Below are 21,414 nucleotides of genomic sequence, written 5' to 3' on the forward strand. Positions count from 1 at the left end.
GGTGGGATTGACTGTAATAGCAGGTGGAGGGGGTGTTTTGGGGGAGGAATGTGATGAAATTGTATTATGATAGTAATTTTGGTTCCATGAATTAACACATGGGCTAAAACCCATAGAACTGGACACCAAAAGAAAAGAAAAGAATTTTAGTATTTGATATTTTAGAGAATAAAATTAAAAATTAAAAAGTAAGCTACAGTGACTATATTACTTAATTTTTTTGACTTTATAAGAAGGAAAATTGCCATGGATAAATAGGGACATTATGCAATGATAAAAAATAGTCACTTAACAAATAAGACATAATAATCCTAACAACTGTTAATTCACCTAAAAGCAGAGCTTCAAAATACACAAAACATCATCTGATAGAACTGAAAGGACAAATAGTCAAATCTACCATCATATTTTGATACTCCAACACTCCTCTCTGAGTAAATGATAAATGAACTAGACAGAAAGTCCTCAAAGTTATGGAAGGACCTGAACAACAAAATGAACCAAGTCAAGCTGATTGGCTTTTGCTGAATGCGCCACAGCAAAGCAGCAGAAGATACAAGATTTTCAAGTATATGTGGAAGTTTTACCAAAATAAATCACAAATCAACCCATAACTAATTTAAAATAATTGAATATGTACTAAGTATATTTTTAAAATCCTTAGCGGGATAAAATTAAAAATATAACAAACGAGATACCTGTAGTTTTTTAAATAATATAGTTTTAGTGATCCATGTTTCAAAAAAATTCTTGAGGAAAGTTAGAAAATATTTCCAAATAAATTAAAACGTAACTTTCATGTTTAAAAATTTGTGGAATTCAGGTAAAGTAGTGCCTAGATCAATGCTTATATTAGAATGTAAAAAAAGATTCAAACAAAAAATCTAAACTTTGATCTTATATAATGAGAAAAAAAAAGTAAATTAACCTAAGGCCAAGAAAAATATATGGATGATACCCAGCACTTTGGGAGGCCGAGGCAGGTGGATCATGAGGTCAGGAGTTCAAGACCAGCCTGGCCAACGTAGTGAAACCCTGTCTCTACTAAAAATACAAAAATTAGCTGGGCGTGGTGGTGGGCACCTGCAATCCCAGCTACTCAGGAGGCTGAGGCAGGAGAATCAGTTGAACCCAGGAGGCGGAGGTTGCAGTGAGCCGAGATCACGCCACTGCACTCCAGCCTGGATGACAGAGTGAGACTCCATCTCAAAAAAAGAAATATATATATATATGAACATCAAAAATAAATTTCAGAAATTATAGAAAAATAATAAATGAGGTTGATGGAACTAAATTTACTTTTTGTTTAAATTTTTGAGGTAGAATCTCACTTTGTCGCCCAGGCTGGAACGCAGTGGTGCAATCTCAGCTCACTGCAGCCTCCGCCTCCCAGGTTCAAGCAATTCTGCCTTAGCCTCCTGAGTGGCTGGGATTACAGGCGCCCACCACCACGCCCAGCCAATTTTTGTATTTTTAGTAGAGACGGGATTTCACCATGTTGGCCAGGCTGGACTCGAATTCCTTACCTCAGATGATCTGCCTGTGTTGGCCTCTAAAAGTTACTTCTTTAAATAGATAAGACTAGTTGAAATGTCTCACGTCAATATGAGAATGTTTTTCTAACAGTTGTTCAGAAGCAACGACTTTTAACAAAGCTTCAAATAGAGGAAAGTATATGTAAACTATAATTTTCTTGTGATAACATTCTTCATTATTTAGAGAAGATTCTGAGACCTGATTCTCCTTGAAATTGTCTTAATTATTTTTATTTTTTTATTTTTTTATTATTATTACACTTTAAGTTCTAAGGTACATGTGCACAATGTGCAGGTTTCTTACATATGTATACATGTGCCATGTTGGTGTGCTGCACCCATTAACTCGTCATGTACATTAGGAATATCTCCTAATGCTATCCCTCCCCGCTCCCCGCTCCCCACAATAGGCCCCGGTGTGTGATGTTCCCCTTCCTGTGTCCAAGTGATCTCATTGTTCAGTTCCCACCTATGAGTGAGAACATGCGGTGTGTTTGGTTTTCTGTTCTTGCAATAGTTGGCTGAGAATGATGGTTTCCAGCTGCATCCATGTCCCTACAAAGGACACAAACTCATCCTTTTTTATGACTGTATGGTATTCCATGGTGTATATGTGCCACATTTTCTTAATCCAGTCTGTCACTGATGGACATTTGGGTTGATTCCAAGTCTTTGCCATTGTGAATAGTGCTGCAATAAACATATGTGTGCATGTGTCTTTATAGCAGCATGATTATAATCCTCTGGGTATATCCCCAGTAATGGGATGGCTGGGTCAAACGGTATTTCTAGTTCTAGATCCTTGAGGAATCGCCACACTGTTTTCCACAATGGTTGAACTAGTTTACAATCCCACCAACAGTGTAAAAGTGTTCCTATTTCTCCACATCCTCTCCAGCACCTGTTGTTTCCTGATTTTTTAAATGATTGCCATTCTAACTGGTGTGAGATGGTATCTCATTGTGGTTTTGATTTGCATTTCTCTGATGGCCAGTGATGATGAGCATTTTTTCATGTGTCTGTTGGCTGTATGAATGTCTTCTTTTGAGAAGTGTCTGTTCATATCCTTTGCCCACTTTTTGATGGGGTTGTTTGTTTTTTTCTTGTAAATTTGTTTGAGTTCTTTGTAGGTTCTGGATATTAGCCCTTTGTCAGATGAGTAGATTGCAAAAACTTTCTCCCATTCTGTAGGTTGCCTGTTCACTCTAATGGTAGTTTCTTTTGCTGTGCAGAAGCTCTTTAGTATAATTAGAGCCCATTTGTCAATTTTGGCTTTTGTTGCCATTGCTTTTGGTGTTTTAGACATGAAGTCCTTGCCCATGCCTGTCCTGAATGGTATTATGTAGGTTTTCTTCTAGGGATTTTATGGTTTTAGGTCTAACATTTAAGTCTCTAATGCATCTTGAATTAATTTTCGTATAAGGAGTAAGGAAAGGATTCAGTTTCAGCTTTCTACTTATGGCTAGCCAATTTTCCTAGCACCATTTATTAAATAGGGAATCCTTTCCCCATTTCTTGTTTTTGTCAGGTTTGTCAAAGATCAAATGGCTGTAGATGTGTGCTATTATTTCTGAGGGCTCTGTTCTGTTCCATGGGTCTCTATCTCTGTTTTGGTACCAGTACCATGCTCTTTTGGTTACTGTAGCTTTGTAGTATAGTTTGAAGTCAGGTAGCTTGATGCCTCCAGCTTTGTTCTTTTGACTTAGGATTGTCTTGGCAATGTGGGGTCTTTTTTGGTTCCATATGAACTTTAAAGCAGTTTTTTCCAATTCTGTGAAGAAAGTCATTGGTAGCTTAATGGGGATGGTATTGAATCTATCAATTACCTTGGGCAGTATGGCCATTTTCACAATATTGATTCTTCCTATCCATGAGCATGGTGTGTTCTTCCATTTGTTTGTGTCCTCTTTTATTTCACTGAGCAGTGGTTTGTGGTTCTCCTTGAAGAGGTCCTTTACATCCCTTGGGAGTTGGATTCCTAGGTATTTTATTCTCTTTGAAGCTATTGTGAATGGGAGTTCATTCATGATTTAGCTCTCTGTTTGTCTGTTCCTGGTGTATAAGAATGCTTGTGATTTTTGCACACTGATTTTGTATCCTGAGACTTTGCTAAAGTTGCTTATCAGCTTAAGGATATTTTGGGCTGAGACAATGGGGTTTTCTAAATATACAATCATGTCATCTGCAAACAGGGACAATTTGACTTCTTCTTTTCCTAACAGAATACCCTTTATTTCTTTCTCTTGCCTGATTGCCCTAGCCAGAACTTCCAACACTATATTGAATAGGACTGATGAGAGAGGGCATCCCTTTCTTGTGTCAGTTTTCAAAGGGAATGCTTCCAGTTTTTTCCCATTCAGTATGATATTGACTGTGGGCTTGTCATAAATAGCTCTTATTATTTTGAGATACAGTCCATCAATACCGAATTTATTGAGGGTTTTTAGCATGAAGGGCTGTTGAATTTTGTCAAAGGCCTTTTCTGCATCTATTGAGATAATCATGTGGTTTTTGTCTTTGGTTCTGTTTATATGGTGGATTACGTTTATTGATTTGCATATTTTGAACCAGCCTTGCATCCCAGGGATGAAGCCCACTTGATCATGGTAGATAAGCTTTTTGATGTGCTGCTGGATTCGGTTTGCCAGTATTTTATTGAGGATTTTTGCATTGATGTTCATCAGGGATATTGGTCTAAAATTCTCTTTTTTTTGTTGTATCTCTGTCAGGCTTTGGTATCGGGATGATGTTGGCCTCGTAAAATGAGTTAGGGAGGATTCCCTCTTTTTCTATTGATTGGAATAGTTTCAGAAGGAATAATACCAACTCCTCCTTGTACCCCTGATAGAATTCGGCTGTGAATCCGTCTGGTTCTGGACATATTTTGGTTGGTAGGCGATTAATTATTGCCTCAATTTCAGAGCCTGCTATTGCTCTATTCAGGGATTCAATTTCTTCCTGGTTTAGTCTTGGGAGAGTGTAAGTGTCCAGGAAATTATCCATTTCTTCTAGGTTTTCTAGTTTATTTGCGTAGAGGTGTTTATAGTATTCTCTGATGGTAGTTTGTATTTCTGTGGGATCGGTGGTGATATCCCCTTTATCATTTTTTATTGCAGCTATTTGATTCTTCTCTCTTTTCTTTATTAGTCTTACTAGCAGTCTATCAATTTTGTCGATCTTTTCAAAAAAGCAGCTCCTGGATTCATTGATTTTTTGGAGGGTTTTTTGTGTCTCTATCTCCTTCAGTTCTGCTCTGATCTTAATTATTTCTTGCCTTCTGCTAGCTTTTGAATGTGTTTGCTCTTGCTTCTCTAGTTCTTTTAATTGTGATGTTAGGGTGTCAGTTTTAGATCTTTCCTGCTTTCTCTTGTGGGCATTTAGCGCTATAAATTTCCATCTGCACACTGCCTTAAATGTGTCCCAGAGATTCTGGTATGTTGTATCTTTGTTCTCATTGGTTTCAAAGAACATCTTTATTTCTGCCTTCATTTTGTTATGTACCCAGTAGTCATTCAGGAGCAGGTTGTTCAGTTTCCATTGTAGTTGAGCGATTTTGATTGAGTTTCTCAGTCCTGAGTTCTAGTTTGATTGCACCGTGGTCTGAGAGACAGTTTGTTATAATTTCTGTTCTTTTACATTTGCTGAGGAGTGCTTTACTTCCAACTATGTGGTCAATTTTGGAATAAGTGCAATGTGGTGCTGAGAAGAATGTATATTCTGTTGATTTGGGGTGAAGAGTTCTGTAGATGTCTGTTAGGTCCTCTTGGTGCAGAGTTGAGTTCAATTCCTGGATATCCTTGTTAACTTTCTGTCTCGTTGATCTGTCTAATGTTGACAGTGGGGTGTTAAAGTCTCCCATTATTATTATATGGGAGTCTAAGTCTCTTTGTAAGTCTCTAAGGACTTACTTTATGAATCTGGTATTCAGGAAACCCATCTCACATGCAGAGACACACATAGGCTCAAAATAAAGGGGTGGAGGAAGATCTACCAAGCAAATGGAAAACAAAAAAAAAGCAGGGGTTGCAATCCTAGTCTCTGATAAAACAGACTTTAAACCATCAAAGATCGAAAGAGACAAAGAAGGCCATTACATAATGGTAAAGGGATCAATTCAACAAGAAGAGCTAACTATCCTAAATATATATGCACTCAATACAGGAGCACCCAGATTCACAAAGAAAGTCCTTAGAGACTTACAAAGAGACTTAGACTCCCACACAATAATAATGGGAGACCTTAATACCCCACTGTCAATATTAGACAGATCAACGAGACAGAAAGTTAACAAGGATATCCAGGAATTGAACTCCTCTGCACCAAGTGGACCTAATAGACATCTACAAAACTCTCCACCCCAAATCAACAGAATATACATTCTTCTCAGCACCACATTGCACTTATTCCAAAATTGACCACATAGTTGGAAGTAAAGCATTCCTTAGCAAATGTAAAAGAACAGAAATTATAACAAACTGTCTCTCAGATCACAGTGCAATCAAACTAGAACTCAGGACTAAGAAACTCAATCAAAACCGCTCAACTACATGGAAACTGAACAACCTGCTCCTGAATGACTACTGGGTACATAACGAAATGAAGGCAGAAATAAAGATGTTCTTTGAAACTAATGAGAACAAAGACACAACATACTAGAATCTCTGGGACACATTTAAAGCAGTGTGTAGAGGGAAATTGATAGCACTAAATGCCCACAAGAGAAAGCAGGAAAGATCTAAAATTGATACTCTAACATCACAATTAAAAGAACTAGAAACACAAGAGCAAATACATTCAAAAGCTAGCAGAAGGCAAGAAATAATTAAGATCAGAGCAGAACTGAAGGAGATAGAGACACAAAAAACCCTTCAAAAAATCAATGAATCCGGGAGCTGGTTTTTTGAAAAGATCAACAAAATTGATAGACCGCTAGCAAGACTAATAAAGAAGAAAAGAGAGAAGAATCAAATAGAAGCAATAAAAAATGATAAAGGGGATATTACCACCGACCCCACAGAAATACAAACTACCATCAGAGAATACTATAAACACCTCTACACAAATAAACTCGAAAATATAGAAGAAATGGATAAACTCCTGGACGCATACACCCTCCAAAGACTAAACCAGGAAGAAGTTGAATCCCTGAATAGACCAATAACAGGCTCTGAAATTCAGGCAATAATTAATAACCTACCAACCAGAAAAATTCAAGGACCACAAATATTCACAGCCAAATTCTACCAGAGGTACAAAGAGGAACTGGTACCCTTCCTTCTGAAACTATTTCAATCAATAGAAAAAGAGGGAATCCTCCCTAACTCATTTTATGAGGCTAGCATCATCTTGATACCAAAGCCTGGCAGAAACAACAAAAAAAGATAATTTTAGACCAATATCCCTGATGAACATCAATGCAAAATCCTCAACAAAATACTGGCAAACAGAATCCAGCAGCACATCAAAAAGCTTATCCACCATGATCAAGTGGGCTTCATCCCTGGGATGCAATGCTGGTTCAAAATATGCAAATCAATAAACGTAATTCAGCATATTAACAGAACCAAAGACAAAAACCACATGATTATCTCAATAGATGCAGAAAAGGCCTTTGACAAAATTCAACAGCCCTTCATGCTAAAAACCCTCAATAAATTCGGTATTTATGGAACGTATCTCAAAATAATAAGAGCTATTTATGACAAGCCCACAGCCAATATCATACTGAATGGGAAAAAACTGGAAGCATTCCCTTTGAAAACTGGCACAAGAAAGGGATGCTCTCTCTCACCACTCCTATGCAACATATTTTTGGAAGTTCTGGCCAGGGTAATCAGGCAGGAGAAAGGAATAGAGGGTATTCCCTTAGGAAAAGAAGAAATCAAATTGTCCCTGTTTGCAGATGACATGATTCTATATTTAGAAAACCCCATGATCTCAGCCCCAAATCTCCTTAAGCTGATAAGCAACTTCAGCAAAGTCTCAGGATACAAAATCAATGTGCAAAAATCACAAGGATTCCTGTACATCAATAACAGACAAACAGAGAGCCAAATCATGAGTGAACTCTCATTCACAATTTCTTCAAAGAGAATAAAATACGTAGGAATCCACCTTACAAGGGATGTGAAGGACCTCTTCAAGAGAACTGCAAACCATTGCTCAACAAAATAAAAGAGGACACAAACAAATGGAAGAACATTCCATGCTCATGGATAGGAAGAATAATATCATGAAAATGACTATACTGCCCATGGTAATTTATAGATTCAATGCCATCCCCATCAAACTACCAATGACTTTCTTCACAGAATTGAAAAAAAGTGCTTCAAAGTTCATATGGAACCAAAAAAGAGCCCGCATTGCCAAGACGATCCTAAGCCAAAAGAACAAAGCTGGAGGCGTCACGCTACTTGACTTCAAACTATACTACAAAGCTACAGTAACCAAAACAGCATGGTACTGGTACCAAAACAGAGATAGAGACCCATGGAACAGAACAGAGCCCTCAGAAATAAGACCACACATCTACAACCATCCAGTCTTTGACAAACCTGACAAAAACAAGAAATGGGGAAAGGATTCCCTATTTAATAAATGGTGTTGGGAAAACTGGCTAGCCATAAGTAGAAAGCTGAAACTGGATCCCTTCCTTACACCTTATACAAAAATGAATTCAAGAAGGATTAAAGACTTAAATGTGAGATCTAAAACCATAAAAACCCTAGAAGAAAACCTAGGCAATACCATTCAGGACATAGGCATGGGCAAGGACTTCATGTCTAAAACACCAAAAGCAATGGCAACAAAAGCCAAAATTGACAAATGGGATCTAATTAAACTAAAGAGCTTCTGCGCAGCCAAAGAAACTACCATCAGAGTGAACAGGCAACCTACAGAATGGAAGAGAGTTTTTACAATCTACCCATCTGACAATGGGCTAATATCCAGAATCTACAAAGAACATAACACATTTACATGAAAAAATCAAACAACCCCATCAAAAAGTGGGTGAAGAATATGAACAGACACTTCTCAAAAGAAGACATTTATGCAGCCAACAGACACATGAAAAAATGCTTGTCATCACTGGCCATCAGAGAAATGAGAATCAAAACCACAGTGAGATACCATCTCACACCAGTTAGAATGGCGATCATTAAAAAGTCAAGAAACAGCAGGCGCTGGAGAGGATTGGAAAAATAGGAACACTTTCACACTGTTGGTGGGACTGTAAACTAGTTCAACCATTGTGGAAGACAGTGTGGCCATTCCTCAAGGGTCTAGAACTAGAAATACCATTTGACCCAACCATCCTATTTCTGGGTATATACCCAGAGGATTATAAATCATACTGCTATAAAGACACATGCACACATATGTTTATTGTGGCACTATTCACAATAGCAAAGACTTGGATCCAAGCCAAATGTTCATCAACGATAGACTTGATTAAGAAAATGTGGCACATATACACCATGGAATACTATTCAGCCACAAAAAAGGATGAGTCATGTCCTTTGTAGGGACATGGATGAAGCTGGAAACCATCATTCTGAGCAAACTATCGCAAGGACAGAAAACCAAACACTGCATGTTCTCACTCATAGGTGGGAACTGAACAATGAGAATGCTTGGACACGGGGTGGGGAACATCACACACTGGGGCCTGTCGTGGGGCGCGGGGATGGGGGAGCGATAGCATTAGGAGATATTCCTAATGTAAATGACTAGTTAATGGGTGCAGCACACCAACATGGCACATGTATGCATATGTAGCAAACCTGCACATTGTGCACATGTACCCTATAACTTAAAGTATAATAATAAAAGGTAAATATACATAAATATACACATACACATACATATATATGTGTATAAAGGAAGCATATATATACATATATATATCAGGACTTTATGCTTTCTTTCTCTTCTAGGATATTATTTTTTTGACACAAAGGGATTTTTTTTACCCTGTTCAGTCAACTGAATTCTGTTTTCTCCATTTATTTCTGCCTGTCTCTTTCTTCTTGCTACTCTCTGCTGCATAAGGGACTTTAAATAATTTTGAAGTTTGTAAAATTAGATTTTTTCTAATTTCAAAAGAGCTCATGAGATCTCTTATGTGTATATAATTTTATGTTATATGTTTTGTATACCTATATATAATTTATATAATTTAATTTTCTATATTTAATTTACTTAAAGACAAAAAAGCACTAAAAGACTTTATCAAAAAATGGAAGCCCAAATGCTTTTTTTTTTTTTTGAGTCCAAGTTACACTCTTATTGCCCAGGCTACAATGCAGTGGCACAATCATGGCTCACCACAACCTCCACCTCCCTGGTTCAAGCGATTCTCCTGCCTCAGCCTTCCTGAGTAGCTGTTATTACAGGCATGCGCCACCATGCCCACCTAATTTTGTATTTTTCATAGAGTCAGGGTTTCTCCATGTTGGTCTGGCTGGTCTCGAACTCCTGACCTCAGATGATCCGCCCGCCCCAGCCTCCCAAAGTGCTGGGATTACAGGCGTGAGCCACCATGCCTAGCCCCAAATGCTTTTTAAAGTTCACAGGCAAAATCTCTGAATGGAAACATTGACAAAAAACATGTGCAGATGGAAAATAATCATAAGACAAGATAATCAACATCATTCTTCAATAGGAAATTATGAATTCAATAAAAGTGAGATACACACCTATTAGGATGACTGCTTATTGGAAAAAAAAACATAAGAAGGTATTTTATGTGATCTGTACAGATGTACTCATTCCTTGATCATATGAAAATGCAGTGTTTTTAGAAGGTTAAAACTATTAAGTTTACAGAAATACCAACCAACAAATCCCTTTAAGCAAAACTCTTCATTTTTCAGAAAAAGTTATGATTTCTCATTTTCTACTTTTGGCAGAGATTTTCATTCTTTCCAGTGGGACCTAAACCTTCTGAAGGCCTTTCCATTTCATCCAGAGCTTGAACTTCTATTTACAGATAAAAAATCTGTTCGCAAAAAACTTGTGCAATTTGATCACTTTTTTTACTTCAAATCTTTCTTTACCAAAATTAAGCACTACAGCACCACCATTTCCTCTATAATCTCTGTCTATGACACCAGCTCCTGTATCTATAAAGTGCTTTGCAGCCAGGCCAGACCACGGAGCCACTCATCCATTGCAGCCAGCAGGAAGAGCACTGTTCACAAGAGCTTACTCCATAGATGGTATTGTACAATCGTAGGCACTATACAGGTTATACGCTGCGATCAGCCAAGACCCCTGGTTCAGGGCCATGGATGCTTGGAGAGCAGGCAAAGCACAGCTGCATGCTGCCTTCCTCAGCAGAGCAGGCCTGCTTGCTGGGGGAGAAATGGCAGGTGTCTTTTCAGAGCAGGGCATGGTAGAGCAAAAGGAGAGCAGCAGAGGAGACAGTCCAGGGAACAAGAGAGTACAGGATGAGCCACCATTCGCTTTGATTAAGTGACAGTTAGCGCCAGTGTCTCCATTCTGTATCGGTCTGTTCTGCTAGAGCCCAGACACAGACCTTGGTCCAAAACAATCACCTGACATGAGTTCACTTATCACAAATAACTAAATTTTGTAAATGGGCAAAATATATCAATAGACACTTCCCCTAAGTGGATATATGCATGACAAAGTAAGACATGAAAAATTATTGTTCATCATATCTATTAGAGAAATGAGAATTAAACCATAAAGAGATAGCATAGCACATAGTTGAAAATGACTGAAATTTTTTCAAAAAAAGATACTGCTAAGTGCTAGCAAGGATGAAGACCAACTTAAAATCTGGTATGTTGCCAGTGGGAAGTATGAAATAGTACAAAAACTGTGGGAAATGATTTGGAAATTTTTTTCTGGCTTTACAGTCTTTACTGCATTTATTTATTTAAAAAATTTTAATTAGGTTTTGGTTCTTTGGTTCTTCCAACTTTTATTTTTGGTTCAGGGGGTACATGTGCAGGTTTGTTGCAAGGGTATATTGCGTGTCACAGAGGTTTGGTATACTGATGACTTATCACTCAGGTAATCATCATAGTATCAGATAGGTGATTTTCAAATTGTCACCCTACCCCTAGCTCCACTCTCCCACATTGGTAGAGTAGTTTCCAGTGTCTATTGTTCCCTCCTTTGTGTCCACGTATGCTCAATGTGTAGCTCCTACTTATAAGTGAGAATATGTGGTATTTGGTTTTCTGTTCCTACATTAATTTGCTTAGAATAATAGCCTCCAGCTCCATCCATGTTGCTGCAAGGTTCATGATTTTGTTATTTTTAATGACTGCATAGTATTTCATGTTCTATATATACCGCGTTTTGTTTATCCAGTCCACCATTGATAGGCATCTCCGTTAATTCTATGTCTTTGCTACTGTGAATAGTGCTGCGATGAACATATGTGTGCATGTGTCTTTATGGTAGAACAATTTATATTCCCTCCGGTACATATCCAGTGATGGGATTGCTGGGTCGATTGGTAGTTCTGATTTAATTTCCTGGAGAAATTTACAAACTGCTTTTCACAATAGCTGAAGGAATGTACATTCCCACCAGGAGAGTATCAATTTCCTCACGACCTCAGCAGCATCAGTTTTTATTTTTTGACTTTTTATTAGTGGCCATTCTGACTGTTGTGAGATGGTATCCCACTGTAATTTTAATTTGCCGTTCTATATTAGTGATGTTGGACACTTTTTCACATGCTTGTTGGCTGTGTATATGTCATCTTTTGAGAAGTGTCTGCTCGTCTGCTCATGTCTTTGGCCCATTTTTAATGGGGTTGTTTGTTCTTTTCTTGTTAATTTTTTATAGTTCCTTATAGATTCTGGATATTAGATCTTTGTCAGATGCATAGTTTGCAAATCTTTTCTCCCATTCTGTAGCTTTTCTGTTTACTCTGTTGATAGTTTCTTTTCACGTGAAGAAGTCCTTTAGTTTAATCAGGTCTTATTATCAATTTGCGGGTTTTTTGAAATTGCTTTTGGAGTCTTCATCATGAAATCTTTGCCAAGGCCTACGTCCAGAATGGTATCTCCTAGGTTTTCTTGTAGGATTTTTATGGTTTTAGGATTTAATTTATGTCTTCAATTCATCTTGAGTTGATGGATTAAAGATGAATTCATCTTGAGTTGAAACTGGAAGGGGTTCACTATCAATTTTCTGCATATGGCTAGCAAGTTATGCCAGCATCATTTATTGATAGGAAGTCATTTCCTCATTGCTCGTTTTTGTCAATCTCGTTGAAGATCAGATGGTTATAGCTGTGTGTCTTTATTTCTGGGTTAGAGAAGAATATCATGTTTTGGTTACCATAGCATTATAGCATGGTTTAGAGTCAGGCCCTGTGATGCCTCTGGCTATGGTCTTTTTGCTTATGACCTGTGTTAGGGAAGAGTATCATGTTTTGGTTACTGTAGCATTATAGTATAGAATCAGATCCTGTGATGCCTCTCTGTGATGCCTCTGGCTATGCTCTTTTTGCTTATGACCTGTGTTAGAGAACAGTATCACATTTTAGTTACTGTAGCATTACAGTATAGAGTCAGGTCCTGTGATGCCTCTGTCTATGCTGTTTTTGCTTATGACCTGTGTTAGAGAACAGTATCATGGTTTGGTCACTGTAGCATTATAGTATAGTTTAGAGTGGGGTCCTGTGATGCCTCTGGCTACATTCTGTTTGCTTATGATTGCTTTTGACTGTTCAGGTTCCTTTCTGGCTCCATTTGGAATTTAGAATAGTTTTTTTTCTAATCTGTGAAAAATGTTATTGGTAGTTTGTTAGGAATAGCATTAAATCGGTAAATTGCTTTAGGCATTATGGGCATTTAAATAATATTGATTCTTCCTATGCATGATCATGTAACGTTTTCCCATTTGACTGTGTCATCTCCGATTTTTTTTCAGCAGTATTTGTAACTGCCATTGTAAATGTGTTTCACATCTCTGATTTGCTGCATTGCTAGGCATTTTATACTTTTGTGACTATTATGAACATGATTATGTTTTTGATTTGGTTCTCCACTTGGATGTTGTTGGTGTATAGAATTGTTGCTGATTTTTGTACATTGATTTCGTATCTTGAAACTTTGCTGAAGTTATTTATCAGATCTAGGAACTTCTGGGCAGAGATTATGGGGGGCTTTCTTGGTGTAAAATCATATCATCTTCAAGGAGAGATAATCTGACTTCCTCTCTTCCTATTTGGATGCCTTTTATGTTTTTGTCTTGCCTGATTGCTCTGGCTAGGACTTCCATAATATGTTGAATAGGAATGGTGAAAATGTGCATCCTTGTCTTGTTCCAGTTCTCATGGAGATCACTTCCAGCTTTTGTCCATTCCATATGATGTTGGCTGTAGGTTTGTACTTAGATGGCTATATCATTTTGAGGTGTGTTGCTTCAATGCCTAGTATGTTAAGGGCATTGTCCAATGTGGACACATGCATGACAAAGAAGCACATGAGAAATTATTCTGCATCACAGCTATTAGAGAAATGCATATTAAGGCATAATGAGCTACAATAACATATATTTGAAAATGACTAAGAAATTTTTTAAACACATTACTACGTGAGTGTTTATAGCAGGTCTAGTCATATTTGAGAAAACCTGAAAATTATACAAATGTATTTTTGTGAATAAATGGATAATGAAGTTTTTGTGCATCCATACTATGAAATAACTACTCTGCAATAAAAAGGAGTGAACTATTAGTATGCACAACAAGGTCTATCAAACTCAAAGGTGTCTTGCAGTGTGGAAAGAGCCAGTCTCTTTGCACCTGGTTCAAATGAACCAGGTACGTATTCTATTTTTTCTTTTCATGTGACATTCTTGAAAGAGAAAACTGAAATGCTGAGTACAGGTGAGTGGTTCCCACTCTTAGTTGTAGATGTGTGGGTATAACTATAAATGTATAGCAAGTAAAAGGGGTTTCTTCTGGAAAGGAGGGTGACGGAATTGTTTGTATGAAGATTGTGGTGGTGGTTCCATGAATCTACACATGAGCTACACACACAGAACTGGACAGAAAAAGAAAAAAAATACTGTTTGTTCATTTAAATAATGAAATTGAAAATTAAAAAAGAAAGCTGGAAAAAAGAAAAGTAAACTTTAAAAAACTTTATGGGAAGGAAAATTACCCTGGATAAATAGGGACATTATGCAATGACAAAAGAGTTGATTAACTAACAAGACATAATAATCCTGTTACTTCACCTAAAAGCATTGTTTTAAAATACAAGAAACATCTGACAGAATTGAAAGAATAAATAGTCAAATCTACACTTGCATTTGGAGATTACAAAACCCCTGTCTGAGTACATGATTGAAGTAGACAGAAACTCTGCAGGATTATAGAGCAACCCGAACAACACAAAGAACCAAGTTGAGCTGACTGGCTTTTACTGAACATGCCACAGAAGAACAGCAGAATAAATATTCTTTTCTAGTGTATGTGGAATTTTTACAAAGATAGACCAAAAAAAAAAAAAAAAAAACCCTTAACAACTTTAAAATATTTGAAGTTGTACAAAGTATACCTTTTAATATGATGAAAGTATACATTTCAAAATATACATTTCAATTTAATAATTGAAATGGTACAAAGTATAAATTTTAAAAATCCAGAATAAAATAAAATAAAAATATAACAAAGGACATATTTGTAAAGTCTCTAAGTAATTTTAAATAAACAACACATTTTCACTCTTCTTTGTTTAAAAAATTCTTAAGGAAAATTAGAAAACATACTCTGATGAATAAAAATGGTAATATGATGTTTTAAAATATGTGGAAATCAGCTACCGTAGTCCCTAGGGGATTTTTTATGTCCTTAAGTGCTTATGTAAGAAAGTAACAAAGGACTCAAATAAACATCTAATGGTTGATGTTAAATAATTAGGAAAACAAAAGTAAATTAAACCTGAGGAAAACAAAAATGTGGGGGTGATATAGACATGAAGAGAAAAATTAATGAAATTGAAACTTCAGAAACTTCTGGAAACAGTAAAAGGGGTTGACGAAACCAAGATTTTTTTTTTCTTCCATAGATCAGACTAGCTAAAATGACCCATGTCAATCTGAGAAATTTGAAAATGTAGCTGTGGAGAAACAACAGCTATGAATGCAGCCAGAAGTAGAGGAAACTACATACAAACTCTAATTTGTCATGTTAACTACACTCTTCATTTCTTATAGACGGTTCTGAGAAGACCAGTTTTGCCTTGAAATTATCTGAATTTGCAAGTGTCTACCATGTATCAGATGCATTCAAATGCGTTAACCCATCAAATGGAAGAAGATCCTGCAAAAGTCAGCAGGGAGATTTCACCTTCTTTACTCCATAGCATTGACTGCACTTCCCTTTGCAAAGCCATCTATCACCTCAGGAGGCTGCGGATTTCCTCCTTCCATCTGATGCAGGGGCAGAATCTTACCCAACATACTGCTACTCTCCACATAACTGTTCTTGCCTGAACACCTGCGCAGGTGTCACTAGTCACACTGAAAGCCAGTATGTCCCTGGGTGCAGATGCCAGAGAGGAGGCAGTGGAAGAGTGATTAATTATTCTTTTCAAATTCCAGCTGGCATGTCCATCAAGGACCCATTTCTCATGCCCCAGGAGGAGCCCAGCTTTAGAATTCAGCTTTAGAGGATGTAAGAATTCAGCTTTAGAGGATGGCTGCTCCTCTTCTACCTCTTATGAAGGAATGGAGTTTCTGAGCACTATCCATTTGTTTGCCTATTCAGTCCCCAGCTTCAGATAAGAAGCTTATTGAATCCTACTGCGAATATGTGAGTGGCTTAAGAACCTACTCTCCACCTTCAGGGATGTTTCCCAAGAGTCAGATTATGGGCAAAGTATAGTCTATTCACAGCCCATTGGGAAAACAAAGAATGTGTATGGAACTCCTAGGGAGGGAGGACCAGGTGGCTGTGGCTGTGGGACAGGACAGAAGGTGAGCCGTGGGAAAGCTAGGGGAGTTCTGCAGGGGACAGGGATGCTCCATTTTCTGGGGAAAGCAGGGGATTCCGTGCAGCCTCCAGAGGCAGCAAGGAAGCACAAGCACCAGGCTTGGCCTCTGAGTTGGAATAGAGGGAACGTGTTGGCGACCAGGGAAAGGGTGTTATAATTCGGGAAAGTGTTGGGCCCAGACAGACATGCTGGCTGGGAGAGTACTTGTCCCTTGTGCCTTTGACAGAGGAGCCAAGATGTGGATGAGCACTCATAGAAGATCCCATAACATCTTTCACAGTAGGTCCTCAACAGAAAGCACCTACTTTTCATTCATTTTGTCACCATGGAAAATCTTTCTCTTTCTTACAGTTGGCCAAATGACACTTGAGATAAGCTAATTAGAATGCTTTTTTAAAGGAGTCAGCTCTGGCTCTCCCAGCCAGACAGAAAAGCACCTGGCCAGTGGTATCTGGGCCTCACATCCCAGCAGATTCATGCTTATCTCTCAGGAAACCCTTGCATAGGATGGATATCCATCACCAACCTCGTGTGCTGTGTTGAATCACACTGAGACAAGCGTGTAGGACACCTCCCATTCCTGCCCCAGGAAGAGATGACTCTCTGTTTCCTCCACCATCCAAAAGGAACTGCTGAGCAATTTTCCTTCCCAAGCTTTTCTCTTGTCCTCTGAGAATCTGGCTCTGCCCCCACCCATTTCACTAGAATCAGCTCACCCAAAAGGCACTGTAGTTTCCCAAAGCCCAAAAGGCCTTGGCTCAGGGCATGTACACTCCACCACTCTCACCTGTTGCCTCACACCCTCACCCCTCTCTTATATTTCCTTTAGATCTTAGGGGACACCTGGCCAGCTTAGTTATATGAATACAGATCCTAGACTCAACCACCATAAGGTTAGGGCTGGGCCTGGCTTACTTTAGCATCTCCAATACTAACCCAGGGTCTTCCAAATAGCAGAAACTCAATGAATGTTTCAGGAAAACATGAGCCAGTGACCAAGGGGACTTCTTTATTCATATTTAATTATATCACATTCTCAAGCCAAGCAAATTCAGGTACACATATGCATTTTTTAACTATAGTGTACAGTAAGAGGTACAAGGAAGGCAAGAGTTAGCTACTGTTTGATTGGGATGGGTAGGAAATGCGAACTCTTGCATTAACCCTGGCCACATGCTCCAGGACTTTCACATAGCTGGTTTCAGCGAGGGCCCTTGGACCCCACAGGAACTCGTAGCGCACAGGATCACTGCTGGGCACCTGGTGGTACTCCAGGTAGTTTTCCTGCACCCAATCTTGGGTGAGCAGCTTCCTGAGCTCCCAATAGGCGCTGTGCTCCCTCCCATCATACAGCCCCATCACACTCAACGCTTCCCAGATTGCCTCCTCCGGGGCGCAGCTGCCCTCCATTACGATCATGCCCAGGACGATTATCAGGAGGCCGGTCTTGGGCGTGCTCTGATCGTCACCCAGCAGGCCGTCATAGGAGAGGCCCAGGCAGGTGACAAGGACGTAGCAGTGGCCGGCGGGGTCCACTTCCTTCACGTCAATGCCAAAGATCACCTGCATGCACTCAGAGGCTTTGCTGAAGATCTCAGGAAAGTGGTTCTTGTAATTTTTGATGACACTCTCCAGCATTTCTGCCTTTGTGACCGGCTCCTTAATTTGATATTTGCGGAGCAGGAAATGAACTAACTCAGCCACTTTCTCATCAAGTGCTTCCCGGAAAAGGGACTCCAGGTGAGCAGGGTCTGGGGAGGTGCTTGGCCCCTCCTCTTCATTGCTGCTGGAAACCTCATTGGATTGGCTCCATAGAGTGTCGTCGGTGACGGTCAGGGAAGAGGAGGCACCCCGAGGACTCTGGGCAGGACTCAGTGACCCAGAATCAGGCACCTCCTCCAGGGTTCCCGCGATCAGAGTAGAGGAGGAGGATGCAGCCTTCTGCTCCTCAGTTGTGAGAATCTGCACGTCCATAAGCCCCGGTGCATCTCCTTGGGCCTGACGGCCTTCCTCAGCCTTGCAGGACTGACGCTTCTGCCGAAGAAGCATGATGACTCAGGTCAGGGCAGCAGGCGAGTGTGGGCCGGAGCTGGGCAATTGAGACCCACAGGCCTGGGGAGAGAGGAAGCGTGTGAGAGGCCTCAGCTGGGTACCACACCCTGGATGCCCTAACAAAGGCCTACTTACAGGTCTCCTTCAGTGCTCCTCTGGGGCCTCCCGACCTCCCGGCTGGCCTGTTCCCTGCGAACCTGAAAGAGGAATTGAGAGGGCATCTCAGGGTGCAGCCTCTGGGCAAAGGCTATGGCTCCAGGACTGACAGAAGGGCTGGGAGAGCCAGGAACTGTGGGGTTCCTGTTGTTTTGATGCTAGAGGGGCCTCTAGTATACACACAGGGGAAACACCACCTCAGCTTGACTGCTGGTACTGCCTGGACCTCTTATGCTCTGTGACTAAAGATACTGCCTCAGACCAAGGCCTCACAGCCTGGTTCCTGGAGCTCCTAGAAGATAAATCGAGGGGGAACTCAGGCTGCAGACTACAAGCACAGCCCCAGCACCCCAGTGCTGTCAGGAGGTTGAGCCTGACTCTATGAGCTCGCCACTATTTTGCGTGGATGGTCCTTTCTGTGCTCACTCAGGGCCCTCACCTTTCTCCCGGCAGGGCCCGGATCTGGCCCTTTTGCTGGCCTGAGCAACTTTCAGATCAAGGGTTCACATCCCTGATATGGAAGAGAAGGACGTAAAGGGACCCACATCTGGCCCCATGTGCCCAAGGCCTCCTGGGGAAAAAGCAATAGCTACAGAAAGTACATTGGGGTCCATGTGTCCTGTCCTAGGGTGAGAAAACAGCAATAGCTACACAAAATACATTGGGGCCCATGTGTCCAAACGTGAGGATCCTGGTTGGTCCTCATCTTCCTGAGTTTCCCCAACTTCCTGCCCATAGCACAGGTGAGATTGCCACTTAGGACCACCCTTGATCGGGTTTCCCCACAGATAATAACCAAAGTTAGCTAGACTTTGTGGGGTCCCTTCTTTCTAGGCCAGGAGTACCCCCAGTCATCACAAAGGGTACACACGTTGGCTCCTGCAGATGTTGTGATCCCGTCCCTCGGTTGAACAGGTGTGGCTCCCTGTGCTAACCTGTGAGTGACACTGGGACCATGGTTCTCACCCTCCTGAGACTGCCCATCCCCAACCATGTGGCAGAAATGAGAGCGTGCCACATGTGACCCATGCCTGAGGCCCCCTAGGACTGAGAACCGAAGTCACGCTCCACAAGTTCCCTTTTTCTTTGGGCTGTGTAGGTACCTTCTTACCTTCAGTCTTCACCAACCTTTCTCCCTTTGACTCCAGGCAGACCCTGGATTCCTCCCTGTGCTGACCAGGTGTGGCTCCCTCTGCTGAGCTGAGGACACCCTTCAGACCCAGGTTGCCACCTCCCTGAGACCCCGGAGGCAGAAGTAAGGGGAGCACTACACGGGCACCCCTGCAGAGGATTTCCAAGGCTGACAGAAGTAGGTTTCATGGGGGCTTTCTCTGTCTGGATGTCATCCAGGTATTCATATTTACTCCATGCAAGGCATGGTCCTTTCCTTCCTGCTGAACCACGGATGTGTCTTGCAGCTCCCTGAGGCCCCCGACTGGGGAGTGGGGGAGCACATCCCTTCCCCACAGTCTTATCCGCGGTGCCCCAGCCTGAGAGCAGGGGCAGGTTTCCTGAGGCCAAATGTGGAGGCGCCTGAGTCTCAGACAGGGGTAAGGTGAGTCCCCTGTCCTGGGGTTCCTGGTCCTCTCAGGTCTCCCTCATCTCCCAGTACGGCCTGGGCCGTCCCTCTGCTCCTCTGAAGCCGTGCTCATGATACCAAGCCCCTTCCCTGCATCAGTCCCCTATGCGGACATCAGAATCAGTGTGCCCGGCCGCCATGTCCGGCCGCCATGCCCAGCCACTGAGCCCAGGGCTTCCCAGGGCTGACAGCAGAGGCAGAGATGTGTTCTGTGGGGCCTCAGCCCTCCCTCAGGGTCCTGATCTTGATGTCTGGTAGAACCTGGGCCCTGCCCTCTCCTAACCAGCCCTGCCCTGGTCACACCAAGCTCTGACTCCAGAGTCCCCTGGGGCTTGAGCCAGAGGTGGTGAGGGGTGGCCCAGCCTGAGAAGTCCGCCCCCGAGTGGTCCAGGGCCGGCAGCAGGGGCGGCGCTGGATTACTGAGGGTCCTCTGTCTGGGGCGGGGGCCTCCTCAGTCCCCCCTCAGCGTCTCACCTCGCCTCCTCACAGAGTCTGGGCCCGCTTCCCTCAGCCGATCGCAAGCGAACCCTTCAGAAGCAGGGCCTCGCTTCTCTCTGATCCATGCGGCCGCGTCGTCAGCGGCGTCACAAGCGGCCACCCGGGGCTCACCTGGGCTGACGGCAAGGGTGGAGCCGGATTCTAGCGCGGGGCAGGGAGGGGCGGCTCAGTCATTCCTCAAGGTTCTCACCTGGAGATCTGGGACAGCCTGGAGCCCCGCCCTCTGCTGATGGGGTCTGCACCCCTCAGACCCAGGTTCTGACCCCGAGTCTCCTGAGGTGGCAGTGGGGGGAAGGGTGTGGTGGGGGGACAAGGCTGCTGGGGTCTTTCAGGGCTGACGTGAGGGGCTGAGCTGAATTCTGTGGCCCCCCTATGGGGTGTGGGTGAACCCTCAGTCTTCACTCAGGAGGGTCCTCTTCCCGAATCCTGCTTTTAGGAAATACTCTATTTCTGTCACCTCTGAGCATTTGCACAACTGCACCCCTTACAGAGAATGGCTGCGGGTCCCAGGCTAGACGCTCCCTGCGGGGTTGCAGCACTCACGATTCTAGTGACCTCTGGGAGAAGACACACACCTTCCCACGGAGGCTCTTCTCCA

General features: G+C 41.6%; 1 protein-coding gene across 1 annotated transcript; it reads right to left on the reverse strand.

Annotated features, from left to right (window-relative positions):
- Positions 1 to 17,644: 17,644 nt before the first annotated feature.
- On the reverse strand, positions 17,645 to 18,653 carry LOC106992463 (melanoma-associated antigen 8). Its single transcript, XM_028842079.2, has one exon. It carries the CDS (start codon positions 18,578 to 18,580, stop codon positions 17,645 to 17,647), a length of 936 nt encoding a protein of 311 aa, XP_028697912.2. The 5' UTR covers positions 18,581 to 18,653.
- Positions 18,654 to 21,414: the final 2,761 nt, after the last annotated feature.

This window comes from Macaca mulatta, chromosome X (assembly GCF_049350105.2).
Source record: "Macaca mulatta isolate MMU2019108-1 chromosome X, T2T-MMU8v2.0, whole genome shotgun sequence".
Taxonomy (NCBI): Eukaryota; Metazoa; Chordata; class Mammalia; order Primates; family Cercopithecidae; genus Macaca; species Macaca mulatta.

What these genes read in the sequence shown, in the direction of transcription:
- LOC106992463 (XM_028842079.2), bottom strand. Translation starts at nt 18,580, where the DNA reads ATGCTTCTTCGGCAGAAGCGTCAGTCCTGCAAGGCTGAGGAAGGCCGT.